We start from the raw sequence: 18,546 nt of genomic DNA on the forward strand, positions 1-18,546 counted from the left end.
TCTTTCTTCAAACAAGATCTTTTTAAGAACCACAATTAAGATATAAGGTTATGATATTTGGCTTAAAGCTTGATAGGGTTATCAATTCTGTTCAAATAAACGGCCTCCACCTGCATTCAATGTAAAATATAGTAAAATGTTTAAACATCTTCAAACAATGAGGTCTACAGTAAAAAAATAGTTAAGTAAAATAAACAACAGTTGATTTCCATAGGGAAAAAACATAAATGATAAAACAATTGTAATTCTCGGTCCTAATATTTCGGCCTCCTGGTAAATCTTCAAGGGGGAAATTCAAGTTACATCCATCTGACTTCCTTTACTTCTGAATCAATCATTAATTATGAATATGTTGCTCATGCATCGTCAAGCTCCAATTCTTATTATTTGTTTGTTTTGTTTTTGTGTTGTTTAACGGCCCGTCGACAATGTAAGTCATCAAGGGCCATCGATACTTAAAATTAACATATCAGACCAAAACTAAATAGGTTACAATATGTAAAGGATAAGAGAACTATATAAAAATCAAACTAATTGGCTTCACAATATGTCATATTTTATGGTAAGGATCAATAGAGTGTAAATAGTCAAATATTAATTGCACGGAAACTGTATCGAATAATCTTTTCATTGACAGTACATCATAAAATCTGTCACGTATTTGTTTGAAATCAGCGCATTCAATCATAAAGTGTTTGGCTGTAAATGGCTGATTGCATGCATGACAATAATGCTGGTCTTCAATACGCAAAATGTAACCATGTGTGATGTAGGTATGGCCTATGCGCAGTCTCGAGAGGACAGTTTCCTCTCTGTGGTCTGCTCTACTCCACATAAGGCTGAATAGCGAATAACTTGCTGTTTACAATCCTTTCATTACTTTAAATACAAACTATAGATAAACTAAAAAAATAATATGTTAAAAGGTGTAAAAATACAAAAAAGGGAACAAAAATACAAAAACCAAAAAGTAGTAAATAAAAATGTCAATAAATGCTTGAAAAATAGTTTTGATGAATATTATTTTTAGTTTTGATGAATATTTTTTTTTTTAATCCTTTTAAGAGTTATTCCTTCATCACCAAATTTGCAAAATGTGATAACTGCTGTTTGCAAAATTACATTAAGTAGCTTAAATACTACAATGTACGTATACACAAACCTTGATACACTAAAAATATTTACACAATTGTTAAATGGTTATTTTCTTTGTTAAATTAATCTACTGTTCTTGTCAATTTATATCTTTAACTCATTAACCTCTGAAGACACATTTGAACTCTTCCAATTCAAAGGTTGGAATAGTTTATTATGAAATTTCAGGGCAAAGGGAGTTAATGTTACTCATGCACTAAAATATCTGAAAATCTCAGAATGTTTTCCCCTGTGACTCTCTCGAAATTGGTTAGTATCTGAGGCTTTGTTGGAGGTGTATGACTGTACACAAACCGAGCTTTATAAAGATATCGATGCTGTTAACGCAGCTGGCATCTTTCCAGATTGCGTTAGGGATGACCGAACCGAGCGCCGCCGACTGTCAGGCAAGAACAATGAGATGCTGTCAGTACCACGAGACCAAGCGCCCCAAACCCATCAAAGTTCAAGGTCACCACATCCTCCAGAGAAAGGTCACTCTAGTAGAACAAGGTCAAGGTCGCCTTCTTCCTACCACCGCGTGCCTGAATCAGCGTCCCGGTCTCTCTCACCACCAGAATTAAGGTATGTCATCCACGTCTTTCTCACCTCCAGAATGAGGGAATGTTGTTCTGGCTTCTCTTATATCAAGAATAAAGGTACTTCGTTAAGGTATGATTTCCAGGTCTTTCTACTCTAAAATTAAAGTTACTGTACAAATCTATCTTGTCTCCAAAATTAGGTTCACTGTCCCGATCTCGCGTACCTCCATAATTAATGTACATTTTTCCAGTTTCCTTATCTGACAGAATTAATACACGCTATTCCGATCTTGTTTAACTGCAGAAGTAAGGTATATGGGGTAGATTTTCAACAGCTTATGCAACGCTTTTGATCATTATAAGATGTTGCATTTTTCTGATCTTGAAAGTTCTAAGTTTAGTAGATAATGTTTGAGGTAAGGTAGGTTTCATGGCACTATTATAAATGGACAACATTGTCGAACAAACCTTCAAGTTTTAAGGATGTTACTTCGCAATAAAACAGTCCTTTCACTACTCACATGTTCAAACGTCAGTGGAGTTGATTCTGTAACTTAAATGTTCTGTATGTAAATAAGTAAGTTAGCATATATGGTATCTTTCATAAGTTTCCATTTTAATTGATATCTTTAAAAGAGTCATTTCCATTTTAGCAAAGCTTTGTTGAGAAAAAAAGAATAAAATATCAAAACAGGTTTCATAAACCTTACATTAAATGAAAACGAAAAATACATCCCTTGTACCACAATTCCAGCAATTTATGCAAAAAAAATGTAAAACAAGTAAATTTATACACCAGTTGTAACTGAAAACCATTTCAATTTTCGTTAATACTTTAGTTCTTTATCAACTAATGATACACACTAATCGTATCTTTCTAAGTTTTGTATTTATTGAATATTTGCATTATGCTATTGATATCTGGACTTTGAAATGAAATAGTTGCCCCAGATTAGTAACAGATATTTTAGACCCCTCGAAAGTATCGCTGTTTTAACTTACATTCTGTTTTACAGTAAATCATCTCCAAAGCGAAGGAAGCTTCCGGCAATCCCACTCGAAGCTCAAATGGCAGGTCGAGACAAAGGTAAGTATACAGTTATCTGCCACAGAATTGTTTCTGACAAAGTACAAACTCATTGAATGGGGCTACTTCTGTTATTTGGTTATCTGATCCTTTCAGGAAAATATTTTTTGAAGGAATTATGAGTTTGTGATAAAAACATTTCTAATACAAACTTCATGTACTCGTGTCCTTTGCTGAATCCTGATTCTAAAACAAATTTAGAAATGTTCTATCAGCCTGCATCGACCTTTTCCTTCATGCATACTATTGCCAATTTATTACATTTGATACATTCATCACGAGAAAATTGTAATAAGTTATTCCTCACAAATTGGCGAAACTTGCGATATGGAAAATTTGATAGCCATTCCATGTATGCTTTACATGAGTCTTTTAATCGTGTAGAATTTCGTTTGTGAGAGGTTTTCTGCCGAATAACAATGATGCATGTTTCTTTCTTTGTTGACCTTACAGCGACTCAGGACTTGGAGAAGCGAGCCCAGAAATTGACGATGAAGATGAAAATGTCCTCCAGTGGTGCAAATATGTCGGACAGCGAGAGTTACCGCAGTAGGCGAGACTATCACCGTGGTGACTTCCGGGAGCGATCACGTGACAGAGGCATGTCAGGGGATCGAGGAGAAATGATGTACGAGAGAAGCGGCCATGGCAGCAACGATTTTGATCGTCCACATCATCACCGTAGATCTAGAAGAAATCCTGGTAAAAAGTTTTGAACATGCTTTTATCGTGACAGCAACTCGTCACACTCAGCCAAATTTCAAGTCTTTGAAAGTAAATTTTAATACAATCTTATGAGGTGTATTTGTGAACCTCGAATTGTTCTACCTCATTTTCAGGTTATTACAGTAGTTCCATATGAATACGATGAATTAAGGTTGTCAATTTGTGTCACATTTACAATATATTTTGCTGTATACCATATTAAGGTTTTAACGAAAATCGTATCTTATGATTCCCTGTTTTGGTACATTTAGAGTTTAATCCGGACATTGGTGATGATATGGGAAGTGATGCCTCTGAGACGAGTGACATGTCTGAGGTATCGAAAGTGAGCACGCTCAGTGTCAGATCGACACAATCCGATCATCCTCGGCGCACGTTCAGGTACGTGTGTGGCACGAATAATGTAGAACTTCCTGCATAATTGGGTGTATCCTTCTATTTTCTGCGTATGTGACATGCAAAAAAATCAAAATTGATCTGCTTCTCCCAATACAACAACATTTGGTATCTCTATATTTTTATTTTCACTTACCTGCACTTCATTTTCGGCAATTTCTCCCTAAGAACCAGTTTTCACTACTTTATCTGGTGGGAGAATGTAACATCTGAAACAGTTAACAATTCTTTTTGTGATTGCCAGGAGCATTACCAATGTGTATGGAGAACCCACAAGATTTTGAAATTAGAAGGTCAAGGTCAAATTAAGCTATTTTTTGTACTTTTAAAATAGTTCCTTTGGAACTGATATTTGCATTATGCCATGATGAAAGTGAGTCATGAGGACTTACATTTCAAATTTTAATTAAATTATCTCTCGCTGTGTTCACAGTGAGTTTTCCCAGAGGATGGGGATTCGAACTACCGTTCCACGTCGGCAGATAACCCCAAGTTCCAGCAGCGATAGCCGTGACAGTTATGAAAAAACCGATGGCAGTATGTCCGACTCCGCTCTTAGTGCCAGCGTGACTGAGGGTCGTAAACGGAGACCAAGTCTTGGCCACAAAATGGCTACCTTTGTGGGCTTACCTTGGAAAAGTAACAGTGCCTCACAGTTAGCAGGTCAGTTGGCATTAACTTGTTCACCCCTACATTTTTAGAATGGATTTGCCCAGTCTTTGATTTGGCAAGTTTCAAATGTAACTTTAGGGCCGAATGGGGCACGAATCCCTGTATTTCAGATTCAAAACTATACTTTCTATCCTAACAAATTTTAAGGATTCCTGTAACACTGCCAAAGACTTACCTTGCCTTGATTACCATTTTCCCCATGATAGTTATAGCTTTGATAAATCATTTAGGAAAAAAAACTATTTGTTGCGGGACTTTAATGAACCATAATAAAGATGAAATAAACAAAATGAAATCAACAACAGTGTTCCAAGTGTGCAAATGGATAGCTGTTTTTGCTTCTTGGTTAATACTAATGCATTTCTTGACTTGTGATATATAGAGGCAGGTAAGAAGAAGAACTCATTCCAAAGAAGTGTAGAGGTTGGGCATGGTCTGGAAGCCAAGTACGGGAGAATGGTGAAACAGGCGAGTAAAGACTCTACAGACGGCAGTATCGGCAGCATCAGTAGTGACTCCGGCAGTGTGTGAGTATACATACCAGGGTCATTAATTGCTGTGTAATCGTAGGATTCTCAATAAAGTTAGGAACCTTTCAATGAAAGATTAATTGTAATACGGAATTTGATCTTTGGATAGTACCTCCCAGTATCTGAGTGTTTGAAGTTAACATGTATGCGTAGTTAATAAGAAGAAAACATGAAGGTTAAGTTACAAAGTCGACAAGTAAACAAAGAATGTTGTGTTACCTAGTTTTTGAAGTGGACTAGTATATTGTACATAGTAGACTGGTATATTGTACATATTACATAGTAGACTGGTATATTGTACATATTACATAGTAGACTGGTATATTGTACATATTACAAAGTAGACTGGTATATTGTACATATTACAAAGTAGACTTGTATATTGTACATATTACAAAGTAGACTGGTATATTGTACATATAACAAAGTAGACTGGTATATTGTACATATTACATAGTAGACTGGTATATTGTACATATTACATAGTAGATTGTTATATTGTACATATTACATAGTAGATTGTTATATTGTACATATTACATAGTAGATTGTTATATTGTACATATTACATAGTAGACTGGGATATTGTACATATTACAAAGTAGACTGGTTTATTGTACATATTACATAGTAGACTGGTATATTGTACATATTACATAGTAGATTGGTATATTGTACATATTACATAGTATACTGGTATATTGTACATAGTAGACTGGTATATTGTACATATTAAAAAGTAGACTGGTATATTGTACATGTTAAAAAGTGGACTAGTATATTGTACATATTACATAGAAGACTGGTATATTGTACATATTACATAGTAGACTGGTATATTGTAAATATTACAAAGTAGACTGGTATATTGTACATATTACAAAGTAGACTGGTATGCTGTGTTTCAAAATCATCAAAATAAACTAAATATTTTGAGTTACATTTTGAGCTACCAAGTCAGTGAAGTAGACTGGTATGTTGTGTTACAAAGTCTTAAAAAAATCTGGTTTGCCGAGTTACTAAGTTTATGAAGTAAAGAAATACGCTGAGTTTCAAAAGTGTACCAAAACAGATATGCTTTGTTACTAAAGTCTACAAAGTCAACATAAAATCACAACAATTATGATAAAAGTTATTTCCACTTAAATAAATCACTCTTGTTTACCCGGATGTTACCGCGCGGGGGGTCTTAGTGTGGGAAGAATTAAACCCGACCACCCAAAAGAGTAATTTATATCAGATGAAATTACTTGTTTCATAATTGTTGTAAATAAATAATGTTTATATTTTAAAAATACAATTGCATTTATGCAGAGTTACGTCAAGGAAAAAGGTAAGATGTGTTACTGAATCCTCAACGTTAACAAGTATGTGGAGTTACTAAAAAAATGCCAATGAAGCAAACAAGTGTGTGAGTTAACAAGCCTTTGAAGTAGACAGGTATACAGAGTTAACAAGCCTTTGAAGTAGACAGGTTTACAGAGTAAACAAGCCTTTGAAGTAGACAGGTATACTGAGTTAACAAGCCTTTGAAGTAGACAGGTATACTGAGTTAAAAAGCCTTTGAAGTAGACAGGTATACAGAGTTAACAAGCCTTTGAAGTAGACAGGGATACTGAGTTAACAAGCCTTTGAAGTAGACAGGTATACAGAGTAAACAAGCCTTTGAAGTAGACAGGTATACTGCGTTAACAAGCCTTTGAAGTAGACAGGTATACTGTGTTAACAACCACTTGAAGTAGACAGGTATACTGAGTTAACAAGCCTTTGAAGTAGACAGGTATACTGAGTTAAAAAGCCTTTGAAGTAGACAGGTATACTGTGTTAACAAGCCTTTGAAGTAGACAGGTATACTGAGTTAACAAGCCTTTGAAGTAGACAGGTAAACTGAGTTAACAAGCCTTTGAAAAAGACAGGTATACTGAGTTAACAAGCCTTTGAGGTAGGCAGGTATGCTGTGTTACTAAGTCTTTGAAGTTAAGAGGTAAACTGTATAATTCTGTATAAGTATGCTGAGTTACAAAGTTTATGTAAGTAAAGAATTAAACAAGCAAGTTACTAAGTATGAACAACTAGAACACTGACAGGTCAGTAAGGGCCCCGTCTTGTGGCAATTATATCCCCCATAATCATCAAGAAGCAATCTGCCCATATAGCTGAGCTTGACGTTTGACATTTGGACTTCAAAAAGAATCGCAAGGAAGCAAAATATACATTTTACATGTACAGTACTATGATGTGATGTGTTTCCTTCCATCTTCATATTTGCTGGGCTAACAGAAATGTAATTACCGGTGCAATACTCATTTGTTAGCTTTGATTTGTTTTATTTCACCTTATATACCTTCTCCATCAAGAGCCAGGGTCAAAGTCAGAAATCCACTTTGTCTTTGACCTTTGGACCCAAATGACCTTGACCATTACCCAGTGACCCTGATCTTTGGTCAGTTGACTTATTCTTTAATTCCGACCAACTTTGCTTCTTAATATCATAACAAAATGTTCATCAGTGAAAAATACAAAACTTGACCTTGACCCTTTGATCCAAGTAACCTTGAACTAAAGTCAGTTGACTCTGTTAAGTTCTGAACAACATTGCTTTATAATGTCATAGCGAAATGTTCACCAGTAAAAAGATACAAAATTTAACCTTGACCTTTGACCCAATGACCTTGACCTTTGGTCAGTTGACTTGTTTAATTCTAATCAACTTTGCTTCATCATGTCATAACAAAATGTTCATCAGTGAAAAGATGCAAAATTTGACCTTGACCTTTAAATCTCATGACCTTGACATTTGACCTCAATTTTTTACCTCAGTGTGTCTCTTTGTTTAGTTCCGAACAACTTTGCTTCATAATGTCATAGCGAAATATTCACTAGTGAAAAGCTACAAAATATGACCTTGACCCCTGACCCGATGACCTTGACCTTTGGTCAGTTGAATCCTTGTTTAATTAGGATCAACTTTGCTTCATAATGTCATAACAAAATTGTTCATCAGTGAAAAGATGTAAAATTTGACCTTGACATTTGAACCTAATGCCTTGACCTTTGACCTTGACTTTTAGCCTCAATGTGTATTTTTATGAACTGAACATCTTGACCAAGTTTCATGTACAACGGTCAATAATTACTAAAGATATCAGCCAGGAACAAATTTTGTGGACGGACAGACAGACAGACATACAGACACAGTGATTACTATAGGGCACCCGTATCTCCGATACGGGGCCCTAATAAAGTTGAATACATTGAATACGAAATAACATTGAGAGAAGTGAGAAATGTTTGTTTAACTATTCGTGTCTTAGCAGTGATGTCATATAATCATTTGAAAGGGAATATGGTTTAGTAAATATGATCAGCGGTCAAAATATATAAAACTGTATCATGAAACATACTGTCTGGTGAAACGTGTCAATTTTCATTTCTATAGTTGAAACAGTTGTAACATAGAGTGGCAATTGTTGATAGAGAAGAAATGAAAATATGTATGTAGTCGTAACTATTATAAAATATGCGTAAGACGTACAGTGAGGAACGCTACAGAAATGATTCAGCTACATTGCAGTATGTTTTATAGGGTCTGGCAGCCCCCAGGTGGTAATCCCGCCCTTGGTCCTGAAGGGCAGTTCGGAGAATTCATTGAGGGCCTTGGCCCAGCTCAGCTGGTGGGCCGACAAGTTCTTGGTTCACCGTGTCTTGGCGAAATCCAGCTTGGCCTTTATGACAGGAAAGGTCATTTGGAAGTAGAGGTCATACGGGCACGGGGATTAATGGCAAAATCGGGGGCCAAAATCTTACCAGGTGGGTACAATTCTTTCTACGAAAATCAGATAATATTGATGCTGCTAATTTTATGTAAATAAAACCTTTATACAATGCTCTACGATTAAACACATAGTAACAAATATTAATGATATACAACATTTATATAACGCATTATATAATTTGCAAAATTACTGTAATGCGCGGGTTACAACACATGGATAATAGTATTCCTACAGTGACAGGTATAAAGATACAATGTAATAGATGAAAAATTAATAAAATCAGCATTATACATTAGGTAACAAGTCCTTTATCTCTATATACATATAAACAGTCTGAAGAATCTCCTTGAAGAGATGAAAATACTAAAGACTCGTTGTTGAAATTTTGTCTTTTTACATATAAAAATATATTTAGGGTTGGGAGTGTGCAAAACAGCCTAAAATGCAGACGTGAATAGATTGCCTTTTTAAATCGGTCGTGAATTTGGCCAGATTTGTTTACTTCCTGGTAGCAGATTCCACACAGTCGCCAAAACCCTTCCGAAGCAAAGTACAATACCATAACCATAGCTTATTTTTACAACAGCTTTAAAGTGTGGAGCCAAAATTAGACTATGAAATCTCGTATCATTTCTGAATATATTCGTTAATAATCACTGTATGTAGCGATTTACTTTAATGATAAAAATTAATCATTTGTGCAAGGAATGGGAATATACATGTTGACATTAATGTTAGGATTAAGTCCTGTGTGCCGTAGGTGTATATAATAATAATATAGCTAGATAGGGCGCTATATCAAATGTTGTATAAACCACTTTACAGTACATAGATGTACAATTAATTTAGCATATATATAAATCAATACAATTTTGAGGAATTCGCAAGAGCTGCCTTATCAGGCGCTAACTACAAGTCCTATATATGCCATCTGGCTTATATCTCCCTATGTGTGTACTGAACATATATGTAAAGGTGGTCATGAATGACAACTTAATTCTTTATATTCCCAATCAATAGCCCACTTCCAAATTCAGATGGAATGATATCAATTATAAAAGATGATGGACGTCATCATTTTTCTGATGGCTTAATTCCTGGAAAACTAAAAGCATACATGAAATAATCAACTAAAAGTTGTTTTTTATATGATAAATTATTTATTTTCTATGGGATAACATATTTTAAATAAATGGTAAAAATAAGCATTCAGCTGCTTTCAATTGGCATTCATTAGTTATTATTATCGTCAAATGAACAAATTAGCCATTGTCTAGTTGGTTTTCATTTTCCCGTTGAACGCCAGCTGAAATCAGTTTAATGCCCAAGAGCAATCATGCCCAAATACCGTCAGCCGTGGTAAAAATTGAATTAATCCGGTGTCCCAGTTCTATAAAAGTAAAGGTGTTAAATAATGACTTCATCTTTTCTGTCACAGCTCCTTATGTAAAAGTGTACCTCATTGATGGAAAGACTTGTGTGGAAAAACAGAAGACGGTGGTGGCCCGGCGTACTCTAGACCCCCTTTATCAGCAACAGCTTGTCTTCATGGAGCAGTATGGGGGTAAAATTCTCCAGGTAAACTATCATTGTTAAGAATACCTTTAAACATTTAAACTTTATATTGTATTATTTTGTTTCATAGTTTGGATGTTGGATTATTTTAGTAAATAAAGTTTAAACCTTGTTTTTTTCATGAATTTTGACAATACATTGAGATATTTTACATTACATAAAACTGAAAAGGAAATATAAGTGTCATGACACTTTTGTAAATTCTTCAATAAGTGATCCATATTGACTATTGAATATCATTGTCTGAAAATAAGATTATCATGTTCTGCCTGTATGCGTTGCTATTGCAGAGATTTTGGTTCTAAAATGTTTTGTTATTTTATAAAATAAAAGAAGAAAATGTACATGATATAAATGATTCATATTGTGGACAAGAAATTCCTAGGTTATCACTATTATACCTACCGTATTTGTAGTACTAAGTGCTCCTCCCCCGTTAAACGCCCTTCCACCTTTGTTGGAAAGAATTGAAACTATATAGATCCCCTTCTAGACGTTACCAGGCTGAATTGATGTTTAATATTACTTACAGTTTTAAGCAGAGAATCATGTCTGCTGATCATGGCTTGACTAGCTTCCCGTGAAGCATTGAAAACAAGTTCAATGATCTAGGCACACTGAATTGTTTGTTATGTGTCTGGGTGATAACAACTGGTTGAAGCTGCAGTTTTTTTTTATCCTGTGTCGCATTTAATTATCCTAGGAAAATCCACACTTTAAGCTAATTTTAAGCAACCGGGGTGCTTATTGCGATGAATATGATAGTCTTCTGAATTCAAATGTTCCATGGTTGAAAATATTAACGCGGGTATTTGATCACTGGCCTACAGATCAAATGAAATACATTTCGGTATCAAGTCAGTATTAGGGTTTCGTTCCTACGCATGTTTCAATTGCATATACTCCTAAGTTTCCAATGTGGATTTGCACTGCAATTGTACCGTAAATGGTCCTTAAACAAGTAATATCTTCTTTAACAGGTGACAGTTTGGGGCGATTATGGACGAATGGACAGGAAAGTGTTTATGGGAGTAGCACAGATTTTACTGGACCACCTGGATCTTACGAACATTGTGATTGGCTGGTACAAATTATTTACAAGCAATTCATTGGTCGGTCATCACTCGTCCACTTCCACTCTCGGTCATTCTCGCAAAGGCTCAACTACGTCGCTAGACAGTGGCTACAATAACAGTAGTCCAAGAACATAGCACATGGCATCAACATAGCAATGTCAATAAATTAGTACTAGGAAAATTCTTCATAGTAATTTTGTATTAAATCACACAGTAATTCGTTCATACCCCTAAGAAGATGAATGTAGGAAAATAATGTCTTCTCTGATGGCTACAGATACTAGCAATGGTAGCAGTACTTACGAACGTTTTTATTAAGAAAACCTAAGTCATTCCAAGATGATCGAAGTACCGTGTGATCAATTACTTCACTTCATGTGGTTAAGATAGATATTTGGACGTTCAGTTTCATGTGACCTTTAAACTATTTGTTACATAATTGCGATTATTTTAACAAACAAAGAGAACATTTGATAATCAAGCTTTAAATACTCGTTTGTAGGATGTGATGGAATTGCATTTAGTCATAATCTAGGACATTAATGAATACATCAATTTTCAAAGTGTGTTTCTCAATCATTTTAGTCATTCATAAAGGACTATCAATAGCAACCATTCTCCCATTCCTAAAAAGAGCTGAACAAAACATGTGGTATGTAGATAACTCACATTCCGCGTTTACCGATAGTGTTTACAATATATTAAAATTGATTGCCTTTTTTATACCACACTTAATCAACCATTGTAATGATTGTCTTCATTTGTGGAAGATGCTTGTTTACCTGATCACCCTTGTTAACTGATTGGACTGAACTTCCCTTTTGATATTGGGTTGAACCAAGTTGTACACAGGGGAGATAGTTTGCTGTTTTGTGTGATTTTCCCACTTCCCTTCTTTGCACAATGAAGCACCAATAGTGCTAGCTAGCAATTAGACAGGTAGATGTCAAAGACATTATTATAAGAATGTCGAGTTCGTTAATTGCTGGATTCATTAAGAGTCTTGACCTCTTGGTACAAAGGTCATTCGGAAGAGGAATGTTTTTTTCCAAGGTTGTGTCTATGGCATTAAGTCATTGGTATGAATGGCATTAGCTGTAAAAATGAAGAAATGGGTTGTTATGTGTTTTTAAATACACTTGTGTGTATATATGTATATGGAGTGACGAAGGGCAAGAAAGTGTTTGTGCTCAAAGACTATTTGTTATGCATTTACATGCTGCATAGTTGCTAAATGTTTGAATCATGGGAGAAAGAGATAAATTGTCATTTTAATGTACCTGTAATTTAGATCAAAGACTATTCAATGGTAACCAGCATAATAATACACATTTTTTGTGAATAATTTGGAAACATTTTTTTTCCAACTGCTGACTAAACGCCGCAGGGTGATTAGCCATATACTGTTCATTTGCATGTATGCAAATGCGTTAATTTTCCATGTGATTTAAATATTTAAATGCACTTTTCATTTGCATATGCAAATGCGTTTTAGTTAAATTCTTAATCTGTGTGAGTAAATTTAGATAGCAATGTAACACATTATTTCTCCACGACCAGAAATGTTAAATATAATCATAGCAATTGTTTTATATCTACGAAATGCATATATGAAAGAGATCATAAAATATTATATCAGATGTCTAACTGTTAAACATTATCAGAAATGCTTAGAATCGCAAGAACCATATTTGAATATACGGTCATGTTACTAGACGACCATATTTCTATATATTAATGTGCATGCTGATTTGAAATGTAGAATCGTAAATGCATTTGATAATTTTGATATGGATTGTCATTTCAGCTATTGAATAGCCAAGCTTTGGCCAGTGTCAACACCATAATTACGTTCATACATTCATCTATTACGTGTTGTAAGCATGAATGCAATGCCTTTGATGATGTACATCAACAAGAAATTGACACATTATCCTCGATGCTCCAGGAGTTGCACTCACTTACGTTATCTGCACCTCATGAATATGTCATGTGAGAATCGAAAGATCAGTGTGCGCCGCCTTGTGGAGGAAACGAGCAGATTGGTTTGATCATTTGATGTACCTCGAAAGAATCTCGCGGTTGCTTATCGGTAAAATTGACTGGCTTTTAAGTCCGGTGTCGATCATCTGTAATCTTCAAACTACGGTCGCTCATCTGTATTCTTCAAAGTACGGGTATCAGCCTAGAGATTGGTCATATTTTGTTTACCCGAGACCAATCAAATAGCTACCTGCGTGCCTTTAATTTTGCTGTAATATAACGTACTGTGAAATCACAAATTTTCGTGGGTTTATAAATTGCATTGATTTTGTTGGTACTCTTCACCTATGAATTCATACGACCACAAACTTATTACAAGTTTGTAATAAAGCTACTTCTCGTATACATGAGTAATTGTAGTCAACAAAGTTATCTTCCCAAAAAATTGTAATTTGGTGAATCCACAAAGTTTGGACCCCAAGAAAATCTGATTTCATAGTATTCTATGGGTGCAAAGAGCGTAAGCGAGGGTTACCCCTGGAGTATCGAGGTTTTTGCACATCTGCTGGTATTCTTCACTTTGTCTTTGATCAAGTCTGCCAGCGTACACGACTCTGCTAATGAGTTCTTAATTTCTGAAAATGTCCTAATAACCAGGAATACGAACCTTCAAGTTCACCTTTGCTATACACGATTGAAAAATTTAAAACTTTGGATTTACCTCGAAGTATACTGACTAAAAAATGATTACCATCAAACATTGAACACACATGTTCAGTGCTAATTGTTTTATCCCAGCAAGAATTTACCTGGCAGTGTTAAAAGAAATATTTAATATGTATTTGCTGTTTTTGTCTTTATTGATGATATTTCTCTTCACACAGGACCACTTCATTGACCTGTAACTTTGGACTAGCAATCCTGTAGTTACACTTGTAAATGCTTCCGATAAGTACCGTGTGCTGCAGTTGTATTTTTGCTTGAACACGGAAAAGGCATGTTACGTTATGACACATAAAGTAATGTTTTTATTTAATACACTTAACAGTCCATCAGAGAATATGATCTATGGCCTGTTCACACCTTAAATTGAAATGGTACAATCTATATAGTTCACAAGACTCATCCATTGTTTTGTTTAGGTTGAACAGGTCAAGACATGTTCATATTTCATGTATGCAAAAGTTATAGAGTGATATAATTGTGACGTTTTTCTTAAAAAAATGTTGGCAGAAGGACTTTATTATGTTGAGGACATTAAACCAATTGTTGGCGTAGAAGTCTGTTATATATCGTCAGCAGGACAATAATTGTTTGGTCCAATTTGGAGTAACCTGAGTCAGAATCAACTAGATAATTAATATTGTGATATCTTTTTATTTATTCATAAATAGCGGGTATGTCTTTGTTATATTTTGTTTTTAATTTTATTGAAGAGATATAATAGATATATTATTGGTTTCTGTTTAGTATATATGAATACTAGTAAATATTTTTGTTTTCAATTGTTCATAAATTAAACATCTTTCATAAAAATGTGATCTTTTTTACTAATTATTTTATTTAGTCCGGTATCAACATATTTTCTCCTGAAGCATTAACATTGCGTGAGAAATTTGACAGAAAAACATTCTACATTATTAAATTTGCATCTAGCTACCCTTTTTATATTGGCCATTGTTTGGGTCCAATTGTACATGTAGTTAATTACAATATAATGTAGTGTTTATTAAATACCCTATTCATGTGTTTTTTTCCGGTCACAACAAATTTGTCATACTGAGTCTAGATTAATTTCAAATATTGGCATTTTTGATCATACAAATATCAACCATGAAGTGAAACATGGTTTTCAAAACGTTACATTTGAGAAGATTATTGCAGACTCCCTTGACCTGATGTTGAAAATCACATGTAATTAGAACTGTGTCCGAGATTTAAAGTTACTGAAATATATAATTATTATAAATATTACTGTTAATGTTACTACAGGTGAACACTGTACCCACACCTTCTGTGTGCAGCATTCATTTTAAAGCTGAGGGAAGTTGCTCTCCCAGTTACAAGTATTATGGTATATCACGGGATTTTACGAATATGACAAAAATGCACACTTTCCCACTGTTATGTAAAACTGATCAATTGGTCTATTTAGGTTCTTACCTGTACTAACTTTAACTACATTCCAGGCATTTTGGCCTTTTTTCATTGGAATTTCCTGGTGCTTATAGCAACATTAAAACAAAATGTCACACGTTGAAAATAATAATAATAATTTAATCTGACAATGACAAGGATTTTCATATATTTGCTTTGACTTGTTTTCGAGGTAAACAAGTTACTAAGATGTGATGTCGATTTTGCTGCCAATTTGTTTCAAATAACGACAGGGAATGTATATCCTGTAATTTATTCCATGGTAAAATATGGAGGTAATATCGGGTAATAATCAGTCGGATCGCTTTCTAAGTTTACAATATCATTTTAATTGCAACATTATTGGCTATAGAAAAAAATCCACCAAAAAAGAGATGCATGGAATATAGAGCAAATCCTTGTACTTGTACATTTGAATATCTCGAAGACTGCGTTCATTTTTTTACTGAAAGAAACATCCTACAGGTATTATATATATGTACGCTACAAAACAGAAGATCTACTTTAGTTTAGCTAAGCCTTGTTCATTTCCAACCATTTGTTCACTTATTCATTTTTTTTTCAAAATGACCGGTTACGTGATTGTTGAAATTTAAATACTAACCAATAACACTTATGAGGTAATCAGAGTCTTTGTGCATGGTTGACTTTTTACACTTATACCTCAATTTTGAAAATGTTGTTAACCAATTGCACACGGACTAATGGAGTTATTTCAGTGGTGAAACTTTATGCAAGTAGATTATTAGATATTTTCTTTACGAAGAATGATATCGGAACAAACGGAAATAACACCAATTTTCCACTGTTTTAAACTTCATCACATATTTTTCTGTCCAGAGATTGATTGATCCTAAAACGAACTCAATTTTACGATTTTTTTTTCTAAATTTCTAAAGAACATCACATTCTCTATGAAGTACAGCTTTCTCGACCTCAGTCTTATCTGCCCTATACACTTTAGTATAACCCATGAATAAAACAGATTGAAGTAAAGTTGTGATGCAAGCACAAACCATAAGGTATTCAATGTGATAAGATAGCAACGTTCCTTAGTGAACCAATTGTAACAAGAGTTTCCCTGAAATCCGAGCGCATATCACACACATCCCAACTTATAACGTGGGAAATTTTAGGACGTGCAAAAACATCTATCATTGGAGGTTATCGCTGATGAGAGCATAAGGGATCCATGTATTAAGAGAAAATCTAAAACAATACCTCCTATGCGAGATTGCATCTTCAAATTTTCATCTCATTCTCACAAGATTTTACCCATTGTTTAAGAATATAGAGTCTTAAATTATTAAAACATTGAAACGTATCTCTACAACATGGCACACTTGTGGATACGTTCTTCCGTACTTTTACGCTAGCAAACCACTTGGTGGATTCAAACATGACTATTTAAGGTAAAAGAACATTTACGTCATAGAGTCGTTTAAAACATTGTACAAAACGTAGTAAACTTTGGTTTGGTATTACATTTGTTTTGAAACATTTTTATCAAATTCATAAAATGTTATTGATTACAGTCTGTCAACCTGCGTATTTAAGTCAGCAATGGATATATTGTAAGTAAGCCAGATGTTTCTTATAAACTTTTAATTCTGCAAAGTCCATTCCTCTTTGTAACTTTTACAACCTCCAAATAATATCTTTACAATTTGTCGTTCTTAAAGGGGTTTTAAGTTTCAAAAATCTCTAGAACTTACAGTTACAGATACATCGTCGTATCCGGTTTGTTAAGCCCTACAGAGTTTATTGTAACCAGTTGTTAAAATCTAAATGCGCCAACAAACAGGTCTTTCCTCGAACCAATTAAAACTTTGAACATAAATGACACATATTGTCCCAAACCTTTTGGCTATGTAAAAATAAAGTGGTACCCAGGATAGTTAGTTATTTAAATATGCTGGTCCATGAGCAGTTTAGCCACGTTTCGAGTAATTTTGTTTGTGTTCAACTTTCTGGACATTCAGGATCTATCCCCGAATAGGATTAGAAAAGGTTTCAAACAAATTGTATTAGCTATTTTTCGAGGATTAGCGAACCGAAGTTTACCGGAGTCTTTTCACAAATGCTTCATTCCGTAGTTAAACAACACTGTTGTCGATTACCGTTATACTTCTTGTCCATTTCTTGTGATTCAATTTCTTGTCTATTATATTCTACGTGGAAATTAATAAATACGTTGTGAGAAATTCGAACCAATTACCCTCTACGGTAAATATGTAGGTGTTATCCCTTCCATTGTAAACAGGGTACCATTTCCGTTGGAAGTTCTAGGTCATGTTTTTTTTTGTGGTACAGCGCGTGTAAGCGGTCTACAAACATTTTCGCTAGCAGAGGAAAAACATCCGAGACTCTTTCTATTTGTTCAAAGTTGCTTTGGACTTATGATAAACTTTTCCTGTATCATGTTACAAATATATCAATTATATTATTACTTGTTCTTAACTAAACTGTTGATTCTTCCATGATGAAACCATTTATTCATTAACATATTTGAAAAGTTGATATTTACCGTTGTTCATTATATATAAAAGTAAGTTCGCTGAGCGAGGGAGATATCTTTTCTGTAGTGTGATCTTTGAGCATCTCAGGCGTTGTGATTGGGTCGTGGAACGATTCAAACATTTGTTCTTAAATGATGCCTTGTTCTGCGTTAACGCTGGGATATTCATACGTTAAAACGTTTGTGTTGGAAAGATTTATAATGATTTAAAGTAATCTGCAGTTAAAAAATTAGGAATTGTTATCGATATTCTGTTACATTATAATAATCTGTTAAACATATATTTTTCCTGTCCTTGGGTATAGTATTTTTTATTATTCTCTAAGAATACTTTATCTTTCTAAATCTGACTCATCTTATAATTTCTTTGGCTG

The 18,546-nt window shown here is 34.3% G+C and overlaps 1 protein-coding gene across 2 annotated transcripts in view; it reads left to right on the forward strand.

The window, feature by feature from the left end:
- The window catches only part of LOC110465765 (regulating synaptic membrane exocytosis protein 2-like), a 96,779-nt gene extending 83,048 nt beyond the window's left edge, over positions 1–13,731 (forward strand). Inside the window, exons 17-25 of one of the 2 annotated variants that reach the window (XM_021521838.1) lie at positions 1,485–1,719; positions 2,693–2,763; positions 3,217–3,465; positions 3,741–3,870; positions 4,319–4,548; positions 4,940–5,084; positions 8,674–8,897; positions 10,302–10,441; positions 11,419–13,731. In XM_021521838.1, the coding sequence (XP_021377513.1) occupies positions 1,485–1,719; positions 2,693–2,763; positions 3,217–3,465; positions 3,741–3,870; positions 4,319–4,548; positions 4,940–5,084; positions 8,674–8,897; positions 10,302–10,441; positions 11,419–11,649 (1,655 nt within the window). In that variant the 3' untranslated portion in view covers positions 11,650–13,731. Of the gene's footprint in view, positions 1–1,484; positions 1,720–2,692; positions 2,764–3,216; positions 3,466–3,740; positions 3,871–4,318; positions 4,549–4,939; positions 5,085–8,661; positions 8,898–10,301; positions 10,442–11,418 lie in introns of both variants that reach the window. The other variant, XM_021521839.1, reaches the window with a different exon arrangement.
- Positions 13,732–18,546: the final 4,815 nt, after the last annotated feature.

The sequence above is a fragment of the Mizuhopecten yessoensis genome, unplaced genomic scaffold, assembly GCF_002113885.1.
Source record: "Mizuhopecten yessoensis strain PY_sf001 unplaced genomic scaffold, ASM211388v2 scaffold11101, whole genome shotgun sequence".
Lineage (NCBI taxonomy): Eukaryota > Metazoa > Mollusca > Bivalvia > Pectinida > Pectinidae > Mizuhopecten > Mizuhopecten yessoensis.